The 26,878-nt window shown below is 38.7% G+C and overlaps 3 protein-coding genes across 3 annotated transcripts in view; 1 reads left to right on the plus strand and 2 right to left on the minus strand.

Annotated features, from left to right (window-relative positions):
- The first annotated feature begins 580 nt into the window (after positions 1-580).
- Positions 581-26,878, plus strand: part of LOC137295828 (copine-8-like) — a 50,145-nt gene continuing 23,847 nt past the window's right edge. Inside the window, exons 1-6 of the mRNA XM_067827382.1 lie at positions 581-688; positions 6,302-6,342; positions 12,378-12,421; positions 14,155-14,258; positions 14,810-14,849; positions 15,103-15,173. Coding sequence (XP_067683483.1) covers positions 612-688; positions 6,302-6,342; positions 12,378-12,421; positions 14,155-14,258; positions 14,810-14,849; positions 15,103-15,173 — 377 coding nt within the window. The 5' untranslated portion in view covers positions 581-611. The remainder of the gene's footprint in view (positions 689-6,301; positions 6,343-12,377; positions 12,422-14,154; positions 14,259-14,809; positions 14,850-15,102; positions 15,174-26,878) is intronic.
- Positions 16,404-20,588, minus strand: LOC137296472 (uncharacterized). The gene is made up of 3 exons (XM_067828261.1): positions 19,440-20,588; positions 16,911-18,128; positions 16,404-16,778 (listed from the first exon to the last, which is right to left on the minus strand). The coding sequence occupies exons 1-3, from the start codon at positions 20,586-20,588 to the stop codon at positions 16,404-16,406; spliced, it is 2,742 nt and encodes a 913-aa protein (XP_067684362.1).
- LOC137296473 (uncharacterized) lies at positions 21,933-26,117 on the minus strand. Its single transcript, XM_067828262.1, has 3 exons — positions 24,969-26,117; positions 22,440-23,657; positions 21,933-22,307 (listed from the first exon to the last, which is right to left on the minus strand). Exons 1-3 carry the CDS (start codon positions 26,115-26,117, stop codon positions 21,933-21,935), a joined length of 2,742 nt encoding a protein of 913 aa, XP_067684363.1.

The raw sequence follows: 26,878 nt of genomic DNA on the forward strand, positions 1-26,878 counted from the left end.
ACTAAGTTGATGATTGTGCATCTCAAAATGATTCCACATAACAGGGATAATCTACAACATATATATAGTCTCCCTGCATATAGTAATCCTAAGTAATTTTCATGTATGCTTAATGCTCACATCACATTGTTATTTTCAACGTACTTACGCACCTTTACATTGTCTGTCTTCGACAAAAAACTGTTTTGAAATAACCCCGTTGCACTGTTCCTTTGGCATTATGACATTACCACGCGCTGATAAATGGGATCTTAAGTAACAAGATGACACTAAGGCATCCTGCTGGTTCTTATTTTAGTTGCAGAAATTAAACTAATTTAGCATTCGATGGCTCTCGGTGTTATATGAGGTGGGCTATATAACTATATATATGTTGTAGATAATCCATGGTTATAGGTACTCTTGATTCGAAATGGCAGAAGGATTATATTCATATAGAAGCATTGCTTTACATTCATTGTTTATCAGGAGGAGAGTCACTTTGCTTTCAACTATCATGATTTGTGGATAGTTGTGTCGAGATTAGTCTCAACAAATGTCCGGGTCCGAAAAATGCTGCTTGATCACGTGACGCAGCGCTATTACAGCAATCCCGTCAGACAACGTGAAACATGGCGGACGCGGCAACATTTCAACCTGGTAGTGGTGCTGCACCAGCTACCCTAGTGGAATTATCAGTGTCATGTCGGTAAGTGTGTTCTGTTTCACATCCAATCTATAAAACCGAGATACTAATGCAAGACATTCACCTGCTCTTCACATGTGGCAGGCAAGTTTGAAAATTCGTCTGCTTGAGAACTTGTTTACAAAATTTTCGACACGGGACTTTGAAGGTTGATATCTTGTTTAATATCCAGATATGAGCCTTTGAAATCTCAGGATTTGTCAGCTACATCTAGTTTTAATTATTTTTCTTTGAACTCGTAGTTTCAGACGTTTCAGTCTTCGCTGTTGATGTCAGACATCCAAGAATATTTCCATTTGACATTTCCATTGAGCACGTCACCTAATTTCGCAATGCACTTCCGTGTTATTGTTTCGAAACACACTTGAAGCTGATTTTTTCGTCGTTGAGATGCAAAAGCTGATAGTGTATACCAACGAGTAACTATTACCAACCACAGAAATGAACCAACAACTATAAACTACACACAAAAAGGAACGACAATGCACCTGTTTCACTTTATTTTAGTCCAGCATATAACTAGACGACTTCGCACTATACCAAGGTGTGCTCGATGTCTAGCCGGCGAGTGAATTTTCTTTGACGCACAGTGCGCTGTACAGATATGTACAGCGGTTTAAGGCAAAAATCCAGCCTATCGACTAGAACAGGTGCACGGATTGCTAAAACAAACACTCATTTTCAAAACGGCATACTTACATCCACTAACATCCATTCACTTTATTTTATATAAGCCCTGATACAGAACCACCCCCCGTTTTTCACCACTTGACGGACATTTTGATTGGTTAAGCAAAAAGTGGAATCGCACTAAAACGGTTAGCGATAAATTGACTGTGGTTGCGGGGAAACGAACTTAAGGCAAATCCCAAATATGACATATGTTGAACTTAAGGCATTTCTTCATCGTTTGTAGACATTTCAGGATCCCACATATCATCGCACCATTCACTGAACTCTTAAAATTACATTGATTACTCTAAAACGAAATGAATCACTGTAAGTAATTATAATTCTACACCATTATCATAATGGCAGTGTGCGTGTAGTATACATAGTGGGTCTTACGAGATGACAGTTTTCACTTTCATGCACTTTGTAAAGTTGACATATTTCCAAATTAGGATTTATTCACTGATTCATTCAAATGTTTCATTTCCTCTACGTTCTACATGTCTACACCATACAATATCCTATCCTTCAGTAATAGAGTGGCGCCATTACGCAAGTTACATGACGCCGAAAGAAGACATATTCAACAAATCGGTGCATGTATTTCCAAGATAAGAAAAACTGTATGACACACGCTCTTGGGATTGTATTTCATCAAGAATAATTTGATAGTGTTTCATATGCGGGCACATTCACTTCAAATCCCTCTCCCAGAAGGTTAACAGGGGAGGCCCAACAATTGACTTAACAAAACTAACACAACGAAAAACGTTTTTAATTACGCTTCAGTAAATACAAGTCGGAGGTGGTTAAGCGGGGACATGGTACATGCAAGATGTCTCCTAAATACCACAGCTACAGTTTCACGAAACGACGTAAACATCATACGTTCACTTCCACACATATATAGCTCTATAAAACATAACATCAAGTACCGAGAATTATTTGAGCACTAATTACGCATAACATTCTTAGATTCATATCCATACATACAATTATATAAACATAATAACTAACTATACGCATCACTGTTTAATGGAGGAAGGGTCGTATATTTACACTTAACTTGGGGCTAGGTTATCGCTAGAGGGGAGGGACATTATAGACGATAGGGCAGGACGTCCACCAAATATTTAATAAAGTCAACTGAAATAATACGGCTCTTCCCCATACAGAAGTCTTCCTAAAATGTCGCATATTAGAAAGCTTGGCAGATGGTGAATAACTCTCCGAAAATATGTGTCAAACATGTGTAAATGGCACATATTCTAATACGTTACCAATAACACGCGTGTGTACCTTACGTATTCGAAGTGAGTGAGTGATGGAGGTCCGTTTCACTCCCCGGTGTTCAGCGATATTCCAGGACTATCTAGACGGCCGACACCAGAAATGGACTTCACAAATTGGAATTTGAACCCTGATTTTCACCACTGACTTATTCCCTAGGCTTCCAACGTTATAGGAACTTCAGTCTTAATCCAAGTAGTAGCATGAGACATGTGACACCATGGTAATGTCATGTCTGAAAAAAAAAACCTTTCCCATTTGGATAATAAGAACACTATGCACACCTATCCAACACAAAAACATCTAGAAATGACATTGTAGGTCTCAAGACATCTCGGAACCTGAAATGTACCATCCACAAAATGATATAAACCACTAACGGTTCGTTTCCCCTCCCGCCTACTGCAGAGCGTCATGGTCCGTTTTCATGGATTCCGTTTTTTATGCAACCTCTCATTTACATATCCACAATGGCCGGCAGTCAAGGGGGGTATATATGTTTCAAGACTTGTCAGAAATAAAATGAGTGTGTTTTGTTGGAGGCAAGTGTCCCGCTTTTACGATGAATGTTTGTTTTAACAAAACCTGCAAAAATATCAGTCGATAGGTTGGGTTTTCAGTCTTGATTTTGCCTTAAACCGTTCCGCTCAAATTTCTTGCGGAAAGGTGCGTCAAAGAAAATGCACTCGCCGTATAAACTCGATGTAGGCCTTGGCTGGAATACGAGTTTATTCATATGAACTAACTTTATTTATAATTTCAGAATTCGAGGTCAGCGTGTGGTTATATCAGACTTCAACATGTTCGTTTCTGTTGGGGAGCTAAAATCAATAGTTTTGTTTGAAGTCTGTGTATGTACTGTCCTGTACCCATCCCTAAATGGATCAGTTGTTACTTTACTTTATACAAATGTGCTTGTTTTTGGACTTCAACGGGTTTTGTGTTCAGCATTTGTGTTCAAACTGTTTTTTATAGAGGATATTATATTCGTTCCCATGTTATGCTGTGTTTACGACATGAGTGCCTAAACGTTGGTATTTCCAGAACAAGAGTGAGGGAGATACCAGTATTTAGGCACGAGTGTTGTAAACATAGTATGTCATGGACACAAATTTAATATTCTGTTTATTACCTGTCCTTAAATTCAGGAAAATAACCCCAATCTACTTTCAAACATGAGCTGGCTACCCACCTTCACTGCATGTAGAACGCAGTTTCACAGAAGAACTGTGTCATCATGGCATTGTTCATGACATCACGTCACCATGACAAAGTGACATTTTTCTAAAAAATATGAGCCCGGATATGTTCGCCCTCGTAGGTACTAAAAATAGAAATCCATCAATAGCATGCAGTTATTCCAAAGTATACGCATATATTCCTTATCATCTCTCTGTGTATAAGACTATGCCTACCATAACTGCAAAAACACATGCATTTTATTGACCTAGGAAGTTTATTACTTGTTCATTTTCCTGAAATCTCTGAAGGGATACTGTGCAGTTTATTTCTGTGCTTAATATTGAGGTTCACTGATATCTTCATGCTATAAGTCTTCTATTCATTTATCCAAAACAAAAACATTTGACAGTTTGGCTCTACCTCCTTATTGTAATCTTTTGTTTGAGACAGATCCTCATTCTTTTATCTTCTGATTGTTGTCACTTTGCAAGCAATACGAGAATAGCCCTGAACACAAAGCTCCAGATAACAGCTATGTCAGTGTATATATGACTAGGAAATATGCATGATGTGGTAGGAAATATTAGGAAGCGTTGCAGATAAGCACCACAGCAATGGTGATTTTATGGATGAATTAAACAAAATGCAGATTCATTTGAATTGATAAAATGTAATGAACAACATTATTTAGGAAATATGAGTTTGGGACATGAGAATGATAGAGGTGAGGTCTTTTTTAAATCCTCTGAAATGGTAATCTCTGAAACAACAGCCTAAAAGTTAATACTGAAATAACCTTATCATGTTTCCACTAAATAGCGTTTTTTTCACTTGCAGCTAATACTGTAGTATTGAAATCTACATACACAGAAGTATTTATCATTGGAGGTGTGTGTGTGTGTGTGCATGTGAAGAAGATTTCTTCAAACAATATTTTATCAGGAAAATCTATACCTGTGAAGGTGCAGGGTAGAGTGGGTCTATAGCAACGAAATGGTTTCCATGAAAGGCTTGTCGTAAGAGGCCACTAATGGATCAGATGGTCAGGTTCACTGACATGGTTGATACATGTCATTGGTACCCAGTTGCACAGATCGATGTTCATGCTGTTGATCACTGGATTGTCTTATCCAGACTCATTTACTTACAAACCGCCAACATATAACTGGAATACTGCTGAGTGCAGCGTAAAACCAAATTTACTCGCTCAAGAAAATCTAACTGATCTGATTGGGATCAAGCAATTAAATCTACTTTGTGATAATGGTGTTGTAAGGTCAACAACATTGCCATCCTGTCCCAAAAACTAACAGGTTTTTTCCCAGTGACCCTCAAAAGTTTTCCTGTTATACCATATTACTTCGAATGATAAGTCACAAACTGCTTGTGCTGTGTAGTGACTGTGAGCACTGAATACTGTGCACACACTGAGGTGTTCCCTAGTTGGCCAGACTGAGTGACATTGTACCATCATTGTGTACAAAAGTACAGTTTAGTTGTCTTCAAGTTCAGTGAGTGTACTGTCAACACTTTCCTTACTGAAATCAAACACTCTCATTTCACTCATTGTCTGTTTTCATTCATTCTTAAAAACAAGGTCAAGTACCCAAAAATGCAGTTAAAAAGAAGAAATATCGTCACCCATCTATTTCATAAACAGGTGATAAAACATTAGAGTATGAGAAATGTTTGGAAGAGATACATATGCAAAGAAAATAAAGGTGGTGTGAAAAGAATGAAGAAGAGGAAAAGAAGATTTATGGAAAGAAGATGTATAACAGATGAAGCCATAACAAGAAATGAAGGGAGAAATAGAGAGATTGTAAATGAATGACAGTGATACATTGATACTGATGAAAGGGTCGTGTGTTCTGTGGACAGCAATTCAGTACGGTCTATAGTAATGACCCTATGAAAGAGCATCAGATTAGTATCCCTTTGAGTTTCACAAAACTTGTATTCATGAAACTTAGGATGATCTGTTGATGCCAGGACCATTTTCTTGACAACGACATTAGTATCTATGTCGAAATGTTGCACTCACTGAATAAAAGAAGTTGTATATCCATAAATCATAGTCCACATTCAACATTTAGAACTTAAGAAATGATGATGATGATGATGATGATGATGATGATGATGGTGATGCACAATTTTCAGATGTGTCTATCAAACTGTTCCAGCTAGCTACAAGTCCCTTACCACAAACAATTCCCTGATATTCCTTCTGTTTACTCACAGCCTTTTTACTTGTTATGACATCAAACTAGACATGATCAACTTTATTATCATGAACGTGAATCTGTGAAGTTGTTACTAACACAATATAAATGACAGGGAAAATTTTTATGAGCTACAGAGCCTCATGGCTCTTTTTGCATGTCTGTGGACAATTTGAGAATGTGTATCGTGCTTATTTGAATCCATTTTTTTTCTGAACAAATATCTAATCATGCCTCATTTTCTTTTCAGGAAACTCATAGATGCTGATGTATTTTCAAAGTCAGATCCAAGTAAGTTCAACAGATAACTGACATAATTAAATTTGTAATTTTGAGTTCAGATGGAATTATTATGTCTTATACCTATTCCCTACTGTGTGACCATCTCCTTCAAATCATGTGATTGTTTGTCATTATTATTCAGAGGCAATTTGGTAGCCATTGTCAACACTCACAATTTACCCCCTTTCTGAGTTACAAGGAGATTAAGGAAGTTTGGGGGTTAGTACTGTAATCACAAATAAGCAGAACAGTGAACAGTAGGGCTGTAGGAATTGGTGAATTGAACCATATTTGTTTATGAGTTCATTTTGTGATACATAACATGAACTTGTTTATAAATTATACAGGAGGTTTTTTAACTTGATTTGGAGTGTTACTTATCAAAATGAAGTATTTAAAATGGAATATCTGCAGGCCAGGAAGGAATATACCAACACTTCTATATATAAGTTGTTTCAAAGGTATTTAGAAGTTGGTGGAATCAAACTAAATACACTTTATGGTTCAACTTCTTTATTATACAAGGTCACAACGTTTCGAGACAGTTCCTAATCTCTTCTTCAGGTGAAGTTGTTGTTGTCTTCAGGTGAAGAAGAGACTAGGAACTGTCTTGAAACTGTCTCGAACAGTGACCTTGTATAATAAAGAAGTTGAACCAATAAAGCATATTTAGTTTGACTTCTATATATAATTTGACAGTAATGTTGTCAGTGGACATCATCATGATAAATTAATGTTGTGAACATGGACAAAACATGTCAAATACATTTTCTGTAAGTATTTCAGTGAATATGATGAATAATACGTTAACTGCTGGCTTGTTAATATTTCTGTTTCTGAATATACATGCTTTTTAACAAATATTTGTGCTTTGTATCATGTCTTCCTCATATATAGTGAGACCCGTGAAGGTCCGGGTTAGAATAGGCCTTCAACAACCCATGCTTGCCACAAAAGGCGACTATGCTTGTCGTAAGAGGCGACTAACGAGATCGGGTGGTCAGGCTCGCTGACTTGGTTGACATGTCATCGGTTCCCAATTGTGCAGATCGATGCTCATGTTGTTGATCACTGGATTGTCTGGTCTAGACTCGATTATTTACAGACTGCCGCCATGTAGCTGGAATATTGCTGAGTGTAGCGTAAAACTAAACTCACTCACTCACTCATATATAGTGAATTTGTCGCAGCTGTAGTAAATCATTGCATTTGGCTACTCAATAACCAAACAGTACAGTGATCTATAACAAATAAATCACCCTTCTTGTTTTTGTGTCATCTAAAACTGACATTAACTGTCAACCCCGACCAGAACTGTTGATACACATTATGGAGATGTTGGTAGAAAAGTGTGTATTTTGTTTTGTTTGAAAAATGTCATGTCTGAACTTTGTGGCAACAACAGAAAATTACAGTGAGTAATCTACAGTCAGTAGTGTGGTTATACAGAATTATTTTCATCTAAACCATGTGGAGTTTTAGACTGTATAGTAATAATTACATTTTCTTCCTTCAAATGAAAACAACCTTGCATGATCTTGTTTGATGACCAGTGACAGCCAGGGTGTATGCAAAAAGCCAAGGCACCAGTTGATATTAGTGCTTTTATGTTGTGAGTTAGTAGTTCATTTGTAAGTGATCATGCCCCATGCTCATAGAAAAGTGCTCATGCCCTCAACCACTGATTTGCACATAGTCAGACAGAAGTATTCCAGCCATACCATGCCTGCAGACACCAGGCTTCACGTCACACACTATGACTCAAAAGCATTGAAGTCATATCATGCCTGCAGACACATTGGACCCTTGTACAAAATCGAAATACGGCTGTCACCATTAGTCTGATGGATAAAGCGTCTGTTTGAAGAAAGAATGGTGCAATGCCAAAGCACATCATACTTGAGGGTGTTAAAACATGTTGTTACCCTGCCTGGTTCTTGGAGTAAAACCTTGTTGACTGAGGATCCCAGTACTTAGTCTGGGTTGTGTATGCAAGTTGTGCTTTGTCATTGTATATCAGCAGCCAAGCACTACTAACTGACTCATACACATGCAGCAACAATTCACCCAGACCTTGATTCGATTCAGTTTTTGATATTGGACCCTCAATTTGATCATATTTGATTCAATTGTTCAAAAACTTTTCAAAGATATGACTAGGAAATCAGGAATGTAAATGATGTAACTGTGATTTTAAACACAGAAAAACACTCATTTATCAAAAGAAATAGTGATAATGGTTAGCGTAATTGAAACTTAGGTGTCAGATTTGATTTTCAATGAATCGAACTGAATTGTTACAGCCCTTGCATGCATGCACATGTTAACATGCACAGATGATTTCACATGCACGCACAGTCAGGTGCAACAATCTTGAACATGACATCAAACGCTGTCTCCTTTCAGCTCACCATGAGTGTGACAAGCAAAAGCAGGACTACTAAGATGCTCACCCACACCACTAAAATGTTTTGTTATTTGAGTCCTTGTGCCGGGTCACTATGACCCAACTCCTGTCATCTCGGCTGCAGTGCCTGTAGACTGTGTCCTTCACTTGGCAAGCCAGCCTGTATTGCTCATGTTAAATGTTCTGACCTGTTTGTGGATTATAGAGCATGTAATGACTACATTCTGTTTATCAGTAAGCTTATGCAACTGCTTTTGTGTTTGGTGGAAGGAACATTGACACATTTTGGGCCATTCTGTCTGTGACAGGAAATGAATTACTTGAATGGAGAAATGTTAACTGATCCTGTCCATTTTGAGATGGCCACACTGAAAGTCATGAGAGCATATGTTGTGACACCGAGTCCATCAGTTCATGTATTTGTTCATCTGTGGTTGATCATTGCATTTTCACATCTCTGTACATCTGTGACTGTAGCAGCCATATTGAAAATATCATTTCTGACTATGAGTCTGACTCAGCCATGATTATCATTAGAGTGTGACATACAGATTTTTAAAGTTTTTATGGCATATTGTGATATTTATACGGTTGTACTCTAACTTTGCATGACAAAGTGACCCGTGAAGGTCCGGGTTAGAATAGGCCTTCAGCAACCCATGCTTGCCATAAAAGGCGACTATGTTTGTCGTAAGAGGCGACTAATGAGATTGGGTGGTCAGGCTTGCTGACTTGGTTGACACATGTCATCGGTTCCCAATTGCACAGGTCAATGCTCATGTTGTTGATCAGTAGATTGTCTGGTCCAGACTTGATTATTCACAGACCGCCGCCATATAGTTGGAACATTGCTGAGTGCGGCGTAAAACTAAACTCACTCTCTCACGCACTATAAAGTACTCTTGAGTGTGACAGTTACACTCTTGGCAGATACAGTGGTTCAAGGCATTGTGAGTCTTCACACACTGCTGTCAACTCCACTGACAAGAGCTGTAGCCACATCAAAAACATACATAGTTTCACGTAGGGCTGCAATGATTCGCCCAGACCTCAATTCGATTTTTCAATTTTAAACCTTGATTTGGTCATTTTTGAGTTGATTCTTCATGCAAGTAAAAACATCACATTTCTTTTAATTCTCAGAGTTTAGTAAATAATACTTTTTTCAAGATTTGACTAGGAAATCAGGAATGCAAATGATGGAATCTTTTTCAAGCCAATAAAAATATGATGTTTAAACACAGAACAACACTCAAATGTTGAATCGAAATGGAAATAAAAGTCATTGAAAGTCAAAACTTAGGTGTCAGATGAATTGAACCGAAGCACTGTAGCCATAGTTCCAATAACTGTAAAATCTTTCATTGTCTGAAAATGTGTATTTCAATCCAGCACATTTTACTGATTTGAAATTATTAACTTTTCAACATACATTTTCAAATATCATTTATATCAAACTTGTCAAAAAGCAATATTATGATGTTTAAAGCAAATAAAATAAATGTTTGTGTCTAAAAATTGTCAAACTGCCTTCTATAAGAATGTTAAGGGTAAGATTTCCATCTTTTCTTGAAATGCTCTTCAGTATTTGCCACATCAGTTTTAGGCTTGGACACAATATTTAATGCTATTGTCATGGCTTGTAACTTCAGAATTACAATATGATGTTAATGAACAATGTTATGTTTTTTCAAGCAAATTAAAAAAATGTACGTTTCTAGATGAACATAGTGAAACAAATCATACCCAGAGGACAGTGTCTTTTGCTGTAATTTGATTCGCTGCCTCATATCACATGGTTGACAGAATTACTGCATTAGATTACAGTAAAAATAACTCTTAGGAGTGACACACATCACTCAAAGATGATGAGTATTAGGTTCTTTATTTATAAAACACATCTTTTTAGAGCTATTCTTACTCATTCTTCAGGTGAATGATACATTGTGGATTTGAGCATACACTCTTTAGGCAATATTCATCACAACTTAACAGTGGATAATGACTTAAAGGCCACATGCTATGTTAAACACAACTGTGCAGATACTAATACCTTTTGGTATGCACTTACCAAAACAAATCATCAAAAATGCCAATTCAACCTGTAAAGTTGAAAAAAAAAAACATGATGAAAAAAAGCCTATGAACAAATTCACTATTCACAATTCACTATTTTTCCCCCAAGCGCTGGGGGAAAAAACTGGTTTCATGCCCATAACGCATGCACAGTGAATGAGTTCGAGCTTTAAACAGTATGCCAGACCTGAGTATGAGGTCATGAGCTGTAGTATAAACCTGGTTGTGTACACAAATAAGTAAATAATCTACGTGCTACATAAAAAACCCATGTTGATTGTGATAAGCAGACTCTGTCACGGAGAAAACTCACTGTCTGGTTTATTGACACTTATATGTCAGCCAGTCTGTCTGCTGAGGACAATATGCAATGCACAACTTCAGTCATTGACCACATGCAATTAACACCTATCGGGCTTATAAGCCATAAACAAAGAGCCGGCTAAGCGTATGGGCAATGAATGAGTAGCCAATGAAAAAGCTTTATTACAGCTTCATTAGCTGGCGTTGATGATAATGATAGGGGACAATCAAGGGATGTGAGACGACATAAGAAAATAAAAACCAGTGAGTCCAAAGCATTTAACAAATGGGTCATGGTTCTTGGCTGGCTCATGTTCCTTATTTCTGTGGGTTCTTGGTGCTAGTTATAGTTGCAGGTTAGGATTATTGAGGAATCCTACATTTGTATTTGTATATATACTGCATTGTGTATATATACATGATACTGTTCTTCCTACCCATGAAGATATGGGATAGACTGGTCTACAACAACCCATGCATTTCATAAGAGGCATGTAACTGTATCAGATGGTCAGACGTGGTAGCCACATGTCATCGGATCCCAATTGTGTAGATTAATGCTCCTGATGTTGATCACTGGATTGTCTGGTCCATACTCAATTATTTGCAGACTGCTGCCATATAACTGGATTAATGCTGAGTGCAGTGCTAAGCAAGCAAGCAACCAAACAACCAAGCTACCATGAATCTACATTCTGTACATTTCACCCATTTCACATTTATCAATATGCGAAGAATAAATTTGGTAGTTCATGTTTACCTCAATATCAGCAACTAGCATTGTAGCAATAGAAGGTGGGGCAACAAATATCCCTCCTTTGCTGATGAATTATGTTGATGTGACACAAGACATTGATATGGGTAGCTTATCCGTTGACCATAAAGGCAAAGACATGCCATTGATCTGCCTGTCATTACATGACTGAGTTCTGTGTAGAAGAAACCTTTGCTCATCGTGCAAGAGGTTCTAGTTTTCACGAAGTATGTGGGTATTTACTGAGGGTTTGCGAATGATCACTTTTTAAACATTGCTGTTTGCACAGCTAAATCTGTTTGCAGCCAGTAACGAATCCTGCACACTTGCACCATGAAAGGGCTGTATTAGAACACAGTTTATGTTGGAAGATGTGACTTAAGTAACTAGGGAAGGGAATGCATTTTTCCATGAAACCTAAATTGAAATGAAAGGACACACCAACCATCTCAACACAGAAGTTGCTACAAGTGCCTGGTAACAGTCTGTATCATTGTGTTTCAGTGTGTGTATTGTTCGTGCAGGATGCAAGGAAGGCCTGGAAAGAGGTGAGTGTAATCCTTCTCCCACCTTGTCTTTGTACAGCTGCATATCTGTTTGTGGGCCAGCTGCTTAATCGTAGAGTTTCCCAGTCATACACTATGTATGCCATTACAGGATGCTATGACTGCTGTTTTTGGATGCTGTGAATGATTGCCATTTTGTATGTTTGGCAATCGTTCTCAGTGTTTTTGTTTCCATTTCAAATGATAAGGTTTCCATTACAGAGCATTTGTTTGGGTTTTAGAGGAAATTATTGCAGGTCTGGAAGTTTATTTTCCTATGTTGGTGATTTTTGCTCTGTTTTAGTGTAAATGTGAAGTTGCACATATCTCTATGTTGTGGTGTTTACAACATCTCTCTCACACTAACAGCTGATCATTAGCAAACATCACAATTGAGTCACTTCCGGGTCCATATGGAATGAACTGATACACTCCATCAATGCGTGAATTACAACTTTAGAATAACTGAGTAAGAGTGTAGTGTTAGATACTACATAATAACCAGGTGAGCTTAATACAATAAATAAATAAGTTATTATTTTGTTTATGCATAAAAAGAGCTATATTCAAAGGAACACAAGTAGTGATGAGGTCACAACACAAAATGACGCAAACGAGTAACACAGGCAATGGAGACAACAGAATGAAATGCTGATGATATAAGGTAATTGAGGGTAATGTAACTACAGTGAACACAATGCAGGAATTGAAATTATTAATGCCATTTGACCGATGACACAGCTAAACCTGAAATGGCACGGTTATGGTTATATTCTTACCAGCATGCCCTCCTGGCACACATGACTTGTTTGCCAAAGTGCATTATAGTATGTTTTCACCATTATTATCTTTCATGACTCCAAGTGGCGTTATGAACAATGACTAATGATAAAGTGTACAGGTCAGACAGCCAGCTAGTCATCAATGTCTTTTCAAAGTTTGAGGACAGTAAATAAAAAAAATATATGCCTAACATTGTTTTATTACTCATGATCTAATTTTAAATGTTACAGCATCATATCCGCTTATCATTAATAGTCGTGTAATGTTTTGAAGTTTAGGTTAGCAGACCATGAATTTATGGCACACCTGAAATTGAAATGGCACACTTGAATTATCATGACAGTGCCCATGAGGCACACTTGAAAAAATATTAACTTCAATCCCTGCAATGAAACAACTCATTCATGGTAGTCCTCTGACTCCGAAACAAAATGGTGCAATCTACCAAGAAAGAAGAGTGACTATAAACTGAATGATAGAGATTGATTGAAAATAGGACAAGAGTGTAGATGTTGGCCATAACAGTCATCAGTGTTCAGTTCTAGGGAATTGAGAATTCAGCAAAGGAAAAGTTATAGTTTGGTTCAGCGAATATGCAAGTGAATTTTAACATCCCGAATGTAAAGTGATATCAGTGGTATTGTCAGTCAATACACAATATGGTGTACATTGTATCACTCAGCTCTCTGATTCAGAGGGACAAACTAACATTAAGCCAGCGTCTGGAGTAATGCTGCTTAGGGTATTAAATGGCAAACATGTATGAAGTCTTATTTGTCATTTTAGATCTGACCAGTAAGCTCTGTGAAGGTACACTTCTTCACATGATGTGGTTAGAAGATTGGCTTAACGCTCTTGGTTAATGATTACAGAACTCACAAAGCAGGTCCATTACGAATATGCCAATAGTGTATCATCATCATCTGTTTGTCATAAGCATGATTATGTTTCAGTTTGGACGAACAGAAATTGTTTGGAATAACCTGAACCCAGACTTCGTCCACAAGTTTGTTATGCAGTATTACTTTGAGCAGGCCCAAAAACTCAAGTTTGAAATGTGAGTACCGTAACCTCTTGAAAATTTGTGTCTACCTGAGACAGGTTTACCAATGGGAAAGATGTTGTTTTTCTTACACAAAATCCATACTTAATGAAGATTTGTATTTTGAATTTTGTAAATTGAATAATGAAACAGAGAAATCAAATGTGAACCATGTAATAATAAGACTTGAAAAAATATCGCAGCAAGTTTTTCTTTAAGATGAATGGCATCTTGTCAGACTTTTTGGATGTTCACCACATTTGAACATGTTATCTATATTTATTGAAAAAAATGCTTTTCTATCTTACTAATTTTTTTGTCATGTCATTGAAATCTCATTTAACACACTGGAGCTCTAATGGTGATTAGTTACAGTGAGTGAGTGAGTTGGGTTTTGCACCGCTTTAAGCAGTATTCCAGACAACCGGAAAGGGCTTCACACAATATGCCCTTGTGGGGAATCAAACCCAGGTCTTCAACATATCGAGCAAATGCCTTAACCACTAAGCCATACCACTGCCCCATAAAGTTACTGGTCGGTTATATCATGTTTATGTTTTCTTCAGATATGATGTGGACTCCGCCAGTGCAGACCTCAAGAAGCATGTATGTAGACCTTCTATTCCTATCACAGTGTAAATTTCTTGGTTATCATATTCTCCACATCACATGTTTGATGAAGGGTGGCAGGCTCAGTCACTGGTATGCCATGCCAGGATCTGCTGTTTGGTTCTTCAGTACGCTGCCAATAAGTTGTAACAGCAGGCGGCATACAGTTTTGAGGCTTGTGTTTAACTTAATGAGAGGAAATTAAATCATTTGGCTCACTAGGTTCAGTTTAATCCATTGTTTTTGACAGGACTTTCTGGGCAGATTTGAGTGTAGTCTTGGGGAGATTGTTTCTGCAAACCGTCTGGTGAAGAATCTAATGTAAGTATCCAGAAATGACAGAAACTGATATTTGACTGGGCACAGTGTCACAAACCAAAAGTAGACCTTGTGGATAATCAGCTCATATTGACACAAATGAAAACCAAACCTTTTAGGCTACATACATTTATTATCATACAGCCTCCTTTTGGATTGTTTTTAAAGGGGAGGAACTCTTCACAAGAGAATGATAACAATCAATGTAACAATAACTAGGCAAAAGTTTCCACATAGCAAGGCTAACAATTATAATGAGTCCACACAAAGTTCCATAACCACAGGAAAAGTGTTCACAAAGTCACTGGGTTTCCATAAGCACAAGGACAGAAACTGGTCCATAAACACAGAAACAGTTCACAGGCGTGTAGATGCACAAATGACAAGTCTTGTCACCTTCCAGAATCACGGAAGCTACTACTTGAGTTATAAAATCAGATGTAGGAGCAATTCCCCTTAAGCCTGAAATAAATAACAAAATACCTACTTGCTAGTCATGTGATAACCCAACAATATGCCATATCAATACATCTAAGATAATAAACGTCTGAAAATAATGTCCATGACGCAACTCAAAACTTGTACAAGATAAAACATTACAACAAAACAGTTATTCTTATACCTTCACCATCAATTGACAAATTACTCATTTAACTTCCTTTAAAGAAACAAAAGCATACTCACAAAAAGGCCTTCTCCTAAGGATTCCCCTTGACAGTGAAATTCAACTGTGATTAACTTAAACTATTCTGACCTTAAATAGCAGTTGGAAAGCTAAATGCATGCTTTCCACAGGGATGAAAAGATGTGTTTGGGAGATATGTTCCCACCTTAAGGATGATAACTGCCCCTACCAAAATACATCCCAAATAACTTTTGTAAAAGGGCATGAAATGTGACATTAGGCCCTCAATAGAAAACATAGTATGCTGAAGTATACTATTTTACACATCTTGCTCTTTTATAGAAAGTTATGTCCGTAGATCATATGACTATGCAATCATGCAACTCTGCTTAGAAAATCTGCCCCATGGTTCTCACTTCCCTTTATACATGTGACGGTAAATCTGTATGGTTGTAAGCTCAAAGCCCACCTCATGACTCTTGCATTCTGCAACTTCACCTTTGACAAGAAAGCTAGTGGCTGATGATCCGTTTCAACAACGAATGATTGACCAAATAGGTATGTCCCAAATTTCTTAACTGACCAGACAAGAGCCAAACATTCCCGTTCTATGACCGCATAATTCCTCTCTCGCAGCACAACTTCCTACTGGCATACGCAACCGGAAACAATTGTTCTCCATGTTTCTGAAGTAGAATAGAACCAATTCCAACATCTGAAGCATCAATTCGCAGGAAAAATGTCTTTGTAAAGTCTGGTAGTTTCAGAATAGGATCAGTGGAGAGCTTGCTCTTTAACGTATCAAATGCATTCTGTTGTGCTGCTTCCCATCGCAGATGATTAGAACTACTTTTCTTAGTGAGGTCTGTCAAAGGTACAGCAACTGCAGCAAAATCAGGGATGAACTTGCGGTAGTAACTTGCTAAACCAATGAAGGAACGAAGTTCCTTCTTTGTTCTTGGTTCCGGTGCTTCTCTAATTTTCTGGATTTTTGCAGGAACAGGCTTCAGAGAACCATTTCCAATGACATGTCCAAGAAATTCTAATTCCCCAAGTCCTACCTGACATTTTGTAGGTCTAAGTGTTAGCTTGGCATCTCATACACTAGTGAGTACCTGTCGGAGGACTTTCAAGTGTTCCTCCCAGGTTTCCGTGTAGATCAAAATATCGTCTATCAAATTTACCAAGCTAGGTATTTCTGCTAACAGTATTCTCATCATTCTGGTAAATGTTGCTGCAGCATTCACCATACCGAACGGCATAACTCTGAACTGATAGTGTCCTTCAGTGGTTACAAAAGCTGTTTTCTCACATGCTTCTTCCTCCAGGGGTATCTGCCAATACCCTTTGGCTAAGTCCAGCTTACTGAAATATTTTCCAGTACTCAATCTCGTAAACAGCTCTTCAGGAATAGGTTGAGGTTCCGCATCAAAGACTGTAATGGCATTCAATTTACGGAAGTCAATACAAAATCTAAGTGAGCCATCGGATTTACGCACCAGGACAACTGGAGAAGCATAAGGAGATGTAGAAGGTTCTATAACCCCAAGCTTGATCATCTTCTGTATCTCCAAATCAATATGTTCTTTGCTAACATGAGGCACTGGATATGGTTTTGACCGCACTGGAGCATCAGAGGTAAGCTTGACTTGATGGTATACCAAGTCGGTCCTTCCTGGTATATCCGTTAAGGTTGACTGAAATTCCTCTAACAAGTCTTGTAGATCCTTCTTCTGCTCATCATTTAGCAGAGGGCCTATTTGAACGTCAGTATATTTCTCAGAACTTTGTGATGTAGGTAGTTCTAAAGTGGTGATTTCATGATCTTCATCTTCCATCTCCACCACAGCAGTGGCAACATGTTCAAGTGTTGGCATTCTAGTAATGTTATTCACATTGTCATCCAGTGCATCTGTGCATGCTGTACCCTCATTCCCCTCCACACGTTTCACATATCTTTTGAGCAAATTGGCATGAAGAATTCTTTCCTTATCTTCCATCTGTACCTGATAGTCTGCTTGACCACGAACAGCAGAGACCTTGTAGGGACCCTTCCACTGAAGCAACAGTTTATTGTGATCTGTAGGTAAGAGAACTAATACCTCATCTCCAACAGTGAATCGCCTGTCCTTTGACCGAGCATCATAGTACTTTTTGTATTTCTTTGCCGCCTTTCCTAAAGCAGCCTTGGCTAACTTACAGGTGTCCTCTAGCCTCTCTCTCAATTCCACCACATATTGATAAGTACTCTTGACATCTGGTTCAGTCTTCTCATTTGTCCAGAGTTCATAGAGAATACTCATTGGGCCACGCACCGTCCTGCCATAAAGAAGCTGAAAAGGAGAAAATCCTGTGCTCTCTTGTGGAACCTCTCTATATGCAAATAATAGTGCTGGAATATAACGATCCCAATCTTTTGGTTTTTCTGCACACATCCTTCTTAGCATAGCCTTCAATGTGCCATTGAACCTCTCCACAGCCCCATTGCACATAGGATGGTAGGGCGTTGTTGTGCTCTGTTTGATTGACAATAGCCTGCTTGCTTCTTTCATGATGTTAGAAGTGAACTGACTTCCCATGTCTGATAGCACCTCTAATGGAACTCCTACCCTCGTAAAGATTTCTAGCATGGCTTCAGCAACACGTTCAGTCTCAATACTAGGTAATGGGACAGCTTCAGGGTATCTGGTGGCAAAATCTATCATGGTAAGTATGTACCTATTGCCTTTGTTAGTTACTGGCGAGATGGGACCTACTATGTCTACAGCTACTCTTCGAAACGGTGTCTCAATCAGTGGCATAACTCCAAGTGGAACTTTTGAAATTCTACCTTTTTGAATTGTTCTTTGACATACATCACAAGAGGCTACATATCGTTGCACATCTCCCTGCATCCCTGGCCAAAAGAACTTAGAGCGAATTCGATCCAGGCTTTTCTTCACTCCTAAGTGACCAGATAGTGTTGAGTCATGTGCTAGCTTAAGCACCTTGTTTCTAAACAACTTTGGAACAACTAACTGTGTAAACAAATGACCTTTCTCCACTTTAGGTGAACTAAACTGTCTATACAAGAGCTGAGCTCGTTGCACAAATTCAATCTTGCTCCCACTACGGTCAGTGTAACAGCCTTGACCACATTTCTTCCTGATATATGACAGAGATGAGTCTAGGTTTTGTTGCTCCGCAATGGTTCCTGGAGTAATGTCATCAAGATCTAAGTCAGCAATTTTCAATGGTGAAATAGGTTTCTCTTTCTTAGTCTTTTGACCTCTTGTTTCCACTGCTGCTAGCTGTATGGAACTTTTATGTCCCGGCAAATTCCATGATTCATTTGGATCATTTGGCTGTCGTACTCCTGGAATGTTACCCAAGACTAAATCATATAGAGGACTGTCCATAACCAAGGCTTCAATTGAACCCACGTAATATGGTGTGTCTACATTTATCCTTGCAGTTGGGACTTCTCGAACTGTACCATCTAACATAATGCACTTCCTTCTGATCTGTCTAAATGATGATGGGTTGACAACAGATTTCCTTACAACTGCAGTACTGCAACCAGTATCTCTTAACACTGATACAATACAATCTTCAACTAAGCCAGTCTTAACTGGCATGTTTCCAGCTATACAGACTGAACTCACAACTGGTAGGCTATTCATCTTAGCCTCCTTCCCCTCTGCAACTGTATTCACCTTTTCTGCAGGTGGCAGATCCTTTCCTTGGATCACCTCACATTCAGATGCAACTTCATGACCTGACCTACATCTTGTCCGCATATCCATACAGGACCCAACTGAACTTGATTCAGTTACTTCCTTGATTGCTCCCAATTTCTGATTCCCTACGAAGGTTTCCTTTTTATACTGTTTTCTTACAGGACAATCACGAAATAAGTGATTAGGTTTACCACATAAGTAGCAGCTACGCCTGACAGATGCCCCTGAATGCACATTTGAACTTGAATCCTTCTGAACACCTCTACCATTATAGGTTCTATCTCTAGACTCACTGGATCCGAGACCTCCATGTGCTTCTGCATACTGATCAGCCACATTAGCCATTTCCACTGAATTCTTTAATTTCCTCTCTTTTAGGAAAACTGACAGTGGTCTACTACATGTCATAAGGAACTGTTCTCTCAACAACAAGTCGCATAGGCCATCATATGTTTTGACAGTATCACTTAATTCAACCCACCTACTCAAGTAGTTCCGTAACCTGGCTATAAACTGTATACATGATTCATCAGCTTCAATCTTTGCATTTCTAAACTTCATTCTAAAACCTTCATCATTTAGACGAAATCTTCTCAGAAGAGCTTGCTTTAAGGACTGATAATCATTTGCTGCATCAAAATCCAATCTGGAATACACTTCTAAAGCTTTTCCTGTCAACAAAGCACTAAGGATATTGGCCCACTCTTCCTCCAACCACTGATTACAGGTGGCATATCTCTCAAATCTATTCAAATAGGAGTCCATATTATCCCTTCTCTCATCAAATGGAGTTAATTTTGGTTTAGATTTATTTTCTACTGGTAATGGAATATGATCAGGCCTGCCTTGACTTATATCCAACTCTTTCATTTCTTTCTCATGAGCCCTACTCATAGCTCTCTCGTCTCGCTGTAACTTCTCCCTTTCGAGTAGCAATTGCTCTTTTTCTAATTGCAAGACTAATTCACGCTCATGCTCATGCTGGATCCTCTCTTTCCCAGCTGTTATAACCTGACGTTCCTTCTCCACAAAGGCAGACAAATCCTCCCCTGTAAAACCCATCTTTTCCCCCATTTTGACAAGTGTTTCCAAGTCTTTTGTTGACATGTCTATTGCTAAGTCGATTTTATTTTCAAATGCAACAATATGGCTGAAACTATTCCTCCTTTGGAATTTTGGTTTATGGTATTATTTAAGATGATAAAATCATCATCTCCCAGACGAGCCCCCAAATGTCACAAACCAAAAGTAGACCTTGTGGATAATCAGCTCATATTGACACAAATGAAAACCAAACCTTTTAGGCTACATACATTTATTATCATACAGCCTCCTTTTGGATTGTTTTTAAAGGGGAGGAACTCTTCACAAGAGAATGATAACAATCAATGTAACAATAACTAGGCAAAAGTTTCCACATAGCAAGGCTAACAATTATAATGAGTCCACACAAAGTTCCATAACCACAGGAAAAGTGTTCACAAAGTCACTGGGTTTCCATAAGCACAAGGACAGAAACTGGTCCATAAACACAGAAACAGTTCACAGGCGTGTAGATGCACAAATGACAAGTCTTGTCACCTTCCAGAATCACGGAAGCTACTACTTGAGTTATAAAATCAGATGTAGGAGCAATTCCCCTTAAGCCTGAAATAAATAACAAAATACCTACTTGCTAGTCATGTGATAACCCAACAATATGCCATATCAATACATCTAAGATAATAAACGTCTGAAAATAATGTCCATGACGCAACTCAAAACTTGTACAAGATAAAACATTACAACAAAACAGTTATTCTTATACCTTCACCATCAATTGACAAATTACTCATTTAACTTCCTTTAAAGAAACAAAAGCATACTCACAAAAAGGCCTTCTCCTAAGGATTCCCCTTGACAGTGAAATTCAACTGTGATTAACTTAAACTATTCTGACCTTAAATAGCAGTTGGAAAGCTAAATGCATGCTTTCCACAGGGATGAAAAGATGTGTTTGGGAGATATGTTCCCACCTTAAGGATGATAACTGCCCCTACCAAAATACATCCCAAATAACTTTTGTAAAAGGGCATGAAATGTGACATTAGGCCCTCAATAGAAAACATAGTATGCTGAAGTATACTATTTTACACATCTTGCTCTTTTATAGAAAGTTATGTCCGTAGATCATATGACTATGCAATCATGCAACTCTGCTTAGAAAATCTGCCCCATGGTTCTCACTTCCCTTTATACATGTGACGGTAAATCTGTATGGTTGTAAGCTCAAAGCCCACCTCATGACTCTTGCATTCTGCAACTTCACCTTTGACAAGAAAGCTAGTGGCTGATGATCCGTTTCAACAACGAATGATTGACCAAATAGGTATGTCCCAAATTTCTTAACTGACCAGACAAGAGCCAAACATTCCCGTTCTATGACCGCATAATTCCTCTCTCGCAGCACAACTTCCTACTGGCATACGCAACCGGAAACAATTGTTCTCCATGTTTCTGAAGTAGAATAGAACCAATTCCAACATCTGAAGCATCAATTCGCAGGAAAAATGTCTTTGTAAAGTCTGGTAGTTTCAGAATAGGATCAGTGGAGAGCTTGCTCTTTAACGTATCAAATGCATTCTGTTGTGCTGCTTCCCATCGCAGATGATTAGAACTACTTTTCTTAGTGAGGTCTGTCAAAGGTACAGCAACTGCAGCAAAATCAGGGATGAACTTGCGGTAGTAACTTGCTAAACCAATGAAGGAACGAAGTTCCTTCTTTGTTCTTGGTTCCGGTGCTTCTCTAATTTTCTGGATTTTTGCAGGAACAGGCTTCAGAGAACCATTTCCAATGACATGTCCAAGAAATTCTAATTCCCCAAGTCCTACCTGACATTTTGTAGGTCTAAGTGTTAGCTTGGCATCTCATACACTAGTGAGTACCTGTCGGAGGACTTTCAAGTGTTCCTCCCAGGTTTCCGTGTAGATCAAAATATCGTCTATCAAATTTACCAAGCTAGGTATTTCTGCTAACAGTATTCTCATCATTCTGGTAAATGTTGCTGCAGCATTCACCATACCGAACGGCATAACTCTGAACTGATAGTGTCCTTCAGTGGTTACAAAAGCTGTTTTCTCACATGCTTCTTCCTCCAGGGGTATCTGCCAATACCCTTTGGCTAAGTCCAGCTTACTGAAATATTTTCCAGTACTCAATCTCGTAAACAGCTCTTCAGGAATAGGTTGAGGTTCCGCATCAAAGACTGTAATGGCATTCAATTTACGGAAGTCAATACAAAATCTAAGTGAGCCATCGGATTTACGCACCAGGACAACTGGAGAAGCATAAGGAGATGTAGAAGGTTCTATAACCCCAAGCTTGATCATCTTCTGTATCTCCAAATCAATATGTTCTTTGCTAACATGAGGCACTGGATATGGTTTTGACCGCACTGGAGCATCAGAGGTAAGCTTGACTTGATGGTATACCAAGTCGGTCCTTCCTGGTATATCCGTTAAGGTTGACTGAAATTCCTCTAACAAGTCTTGTAGATCCTTCTTCTGCTCATCATTTAGCAGAGGGCCTATTTGAACGTCAGTATATTTCTCAGAACTTTGTGATGTAGGTAGTTCTAAAGTGGTGATTTCATGATCTTCATCTTCCATCTCCACCACAGCAGTGGCAACATGTTCAAGTGTTGGCATTCTAGTAATGTTATTCACATTGTCATCCAGTGCATCTGTGCATGCTGTACCCTCATTCCCCTCCACACGTTTCACATATCTTTTGAGCAAATTGGCATGAAGAATTCTTTCCTTATCTTCCATCTGTACCTGATAGTCTGCTTGACCACGAACAGCAGAGACCTTGTAGGGACCCTTCCACTGAAGCAACAGTTTATTGTGATCTGTAGGTAAGAGAACTAATACCTCATCTCCAACAGTGAATCGCCTGTCCTTTGACCGAGCATCATAGTACTTTTTGTATTTCTTTGCCGCCTTTCCTAAAGCAGCCTTGGCTAACTTACAGGTGTCCTCTAGCCTCTCTCTCAATTCCACCACATATTGATAAGTACTCTTGACATCTGGTTCAGTCTTCTCATTTGTCCAGAGTTCATAGAGAATACTCATTGGGCCACGCACCGTCCTGCCATAAAGAAGCTGAAAAGGAGAAAATCCTGTGCTCTCTTGTGGAACCTCTCTATATGCAAATAATAGTGCTGGAATATAACGATCCCAATCTTTTGGTTTTTCTGCACACATCCTTCTTAGCATAGCCTTCAATGTGCCATTGAACCTCTCCACAGCCCCATTGCACATAGGATGGTAGGGCGTTGTTGTGCTCTGTTTGATTGACAATAGCCTGCTTGCTTCTTTCATGATGTTAGAAGTGAACTGACTTCCCATGTCTGATAGCACCTCTAATGGAACTCCTACCCTCGTAAAGATTTCTAGCATGGCTTCAGCAACACGTTCAGTCTCAATACTAGGTAATGGGACAGCTTCAGGGTATCTGGTGGCAAAATCTATCATGGTAAGTATGTACCTATTGCCTTTGTTAGTTACTGGCGAGATGGGACCTACTATGTCTACAGCTACTCTTCGAAACGGTGTCTCAATCAGTGGCATAACTCCAAGTGGAACTTTTGAAATTCTACCTTTTTGAATTGTTCTTTGACATACATCACAAGAGGCTACATATCGTTGCACATCTCCCTGCATCCCTGGCCAAAAGAACTTAGAGCGAATTCGATCCAGGCTTTTCTTCACTCCTAAGTGACCAGATAGTGTTGAGTCATGTGCTAGCTTAAGCACCTTGTTTCTAAACAACTTTGGAACAACTAACTGTGTAAACAAATGACCTTTCTCCACTTTAGGTGAACTAAACTGTCTATACAAGAGCTGAGCTCGTTGCACAAATTCAATCTTGCTCCCACTACGGTCAGTGTAACAGCCTTGACCACATTTCTTCCTGATATATGACAGAGATGAGTCTAGGTTTTGTTGCTCCGCAATGGTTCCTGGAGTAATGTCATCAAGATCTAAGTCAGCAATTTTCAATGGTGAAATAGGTTTCTCTTTCTTAGTCTTTTGACCTCTTGTTTCCACTGCTGCTAGCTGTATGGAACTTTTATGTCCCGGCAAATTCCATGATTCATTTGGATCATTTGGCTGTCGTACTCCTGGAATGTTACCCAAGACTAAATCATATAGAGGACTGTCCATAACCAAGGCTTCAATTGAACCCACGTAATATGGTGTGTCTACATTTATCCTTGCAGTTGGGACTTCTCGAACTGTACCATCTAACATAATGCACTTCCTTCTGATCTGTCTAAATGATGATGGGTTGACAACAGATTTCCTTACAACTGCAGTACTGCAACCAGTATCTCTTAACACTGATACAATACAATCTTCAACTAAGCCAGTCTTAACTGGCATGTTTCCAGCTATACAGACTGAACTCACAACTGGTAGGCTATTCATCTTAGCCTCCTTCCCCTCTGCAACTGTATTCACCTTTTCTGCAGGTGGCAGATCCTTTCCTTGGATCACCTCACATTCAGATGCAACTTCATGACCTGACCTACATCTTGTCCGCATATCCATACAGGACCCAACTGAACTTGATTCAGTTACTTCCTTGATTGCTCCCAATTTCTGATTCCCTACGAAGGTTTCCTTTTTATACTGTTTTCTTACAGGACAATCACGAAATAAGTGATTAGGTTTACCACATAAGTAGCAGCTACGCCTGACAGATGCCCCTGAATGCACATTTGAACTTGAATCCTTCTGAACACCTCTACCATTATAGGTTCTATCTCTAGACTCACTGGATCCGAGACCTCCATGTGCTTCTGCATACTGATCAGCCACATTAGCCATTTCCACTGAATTCTTTAATTTCCTCTCTTTTAGGAAAACTGACAGTGGTCTACTACATGTCATAAGGAACTGTTCTCTCAACAACAAGTCGCATAGGCCATCATATGTTTTGACAGTATCACTTAATTCAACCCACCTACTCAAGTAGTTCCGTAACCTGGCTATAAACTGTATACATGATTCATCAGCTTCAATCTTTGCATTTCTAAACTTCATTCTAAAACCTTCATCATTTAGACGAAATCTTCTCAGAAGAGCTTGCTTTAAGGACTGATAATCATTTGCTGCATCAAAATCCAATCTGGAATACACTTCTAAAGCTTTTCCTGTCAACAAAGCACTAAGGATATTGGCCCACTCTTCCTCCAACCACTGATTACAGGTGGCATATCTCTCAAATCTATTCAAATAGGAGTCCATATTATCCCTTCTCTCATCAAATGGAGTTAATTTTGGTTTAGATTTATTTTCTACTGGTAATGGAATATGATCAGGCCTGCCTTGACTTATATCCAACTCTTTCATTTCTTTCTCATGAGCCCTACTCATAGCTCTCTCGTCTCGCTGTAACTTCTCCCTTTCGAGTAGCAATTGCTCTTTTTCTAATTGCAAGACTAATTCACGCTCATGCTCATGCTGGATCCTCTCTTTCCCAGCTGTTATAACCTGACGTTCCTTCTCCACAAAGGCAGACAAATCCTCCCCTGTAAAACCCATCTTTTCCCCCATTTTGACAAGTGTTTCCAAGTCTTTTGTTGACATGTCTATTGCTAAGTCGATTTTATTTTCAAATGCAACAATATGGCTGAAACTATTCCTCCTTTGGAATTTTGGTTTATGGTATTATTTAAGATGATAAAATCATCATCTCCCAGACGAGCCCCCAAATGTCACAAACCAAAAGTAGACCTTGTGGATAATCAGCTCATATTGACACAAATGAAAACCAAACCTTTTAGGCTACATACATTTATTATCATACAGCCTCCTTTTGGATTGTTTTTAAAGGGGAGGAACTCTTCACAAGAGAATGATAACAATCAATGTAACAATAACTAGGCAAAAGTTTCCACATAGCAAGGCTAACAATTATAATGAGTCCACACAAAGTTCCATAACCACAGGAAAAGTGTTCACAAAGTCACTGGGTTTCCATAAGCACAAGGACAGAAACTGGTCCATAAACACAGAAACAGTTCACAGGCGTGTAGATGCACAAATGACAAGTCTTGTCACCTTCCAGAATCACGGAAGCTACTACTTGAGTTATAAAATCAGATGTAGGAGCAATTCCCCTTAAGCCTGAAATAAATAACAAAATACCTACTTGCTAGTCATGTGATAACCCAACAATATGCCATATCAATACATCTAAGATAATAAACGTCTGAAAATAATGTCCATGACGCAACTCAAAACTTGTACAAGATAAAACATTACAACAAAACAGTTATTCTTATACCTTCACCATCAATTGACAAATTACTCAT

This window comes from Haliotis asinina, chromosome 9, assembly GCF_037392515.1.
Source record: "Haliotis asinina isolate JCU_RB_2024 chromosome 9, JCU_Hal_asi_v2, whole genome shotgun sequence".
NCBI lineage: Eukaryota > Metazoa > Mollusca > Gastropoda > Lepetellida > Haliotidae > Haliotis > Haliotis asinina.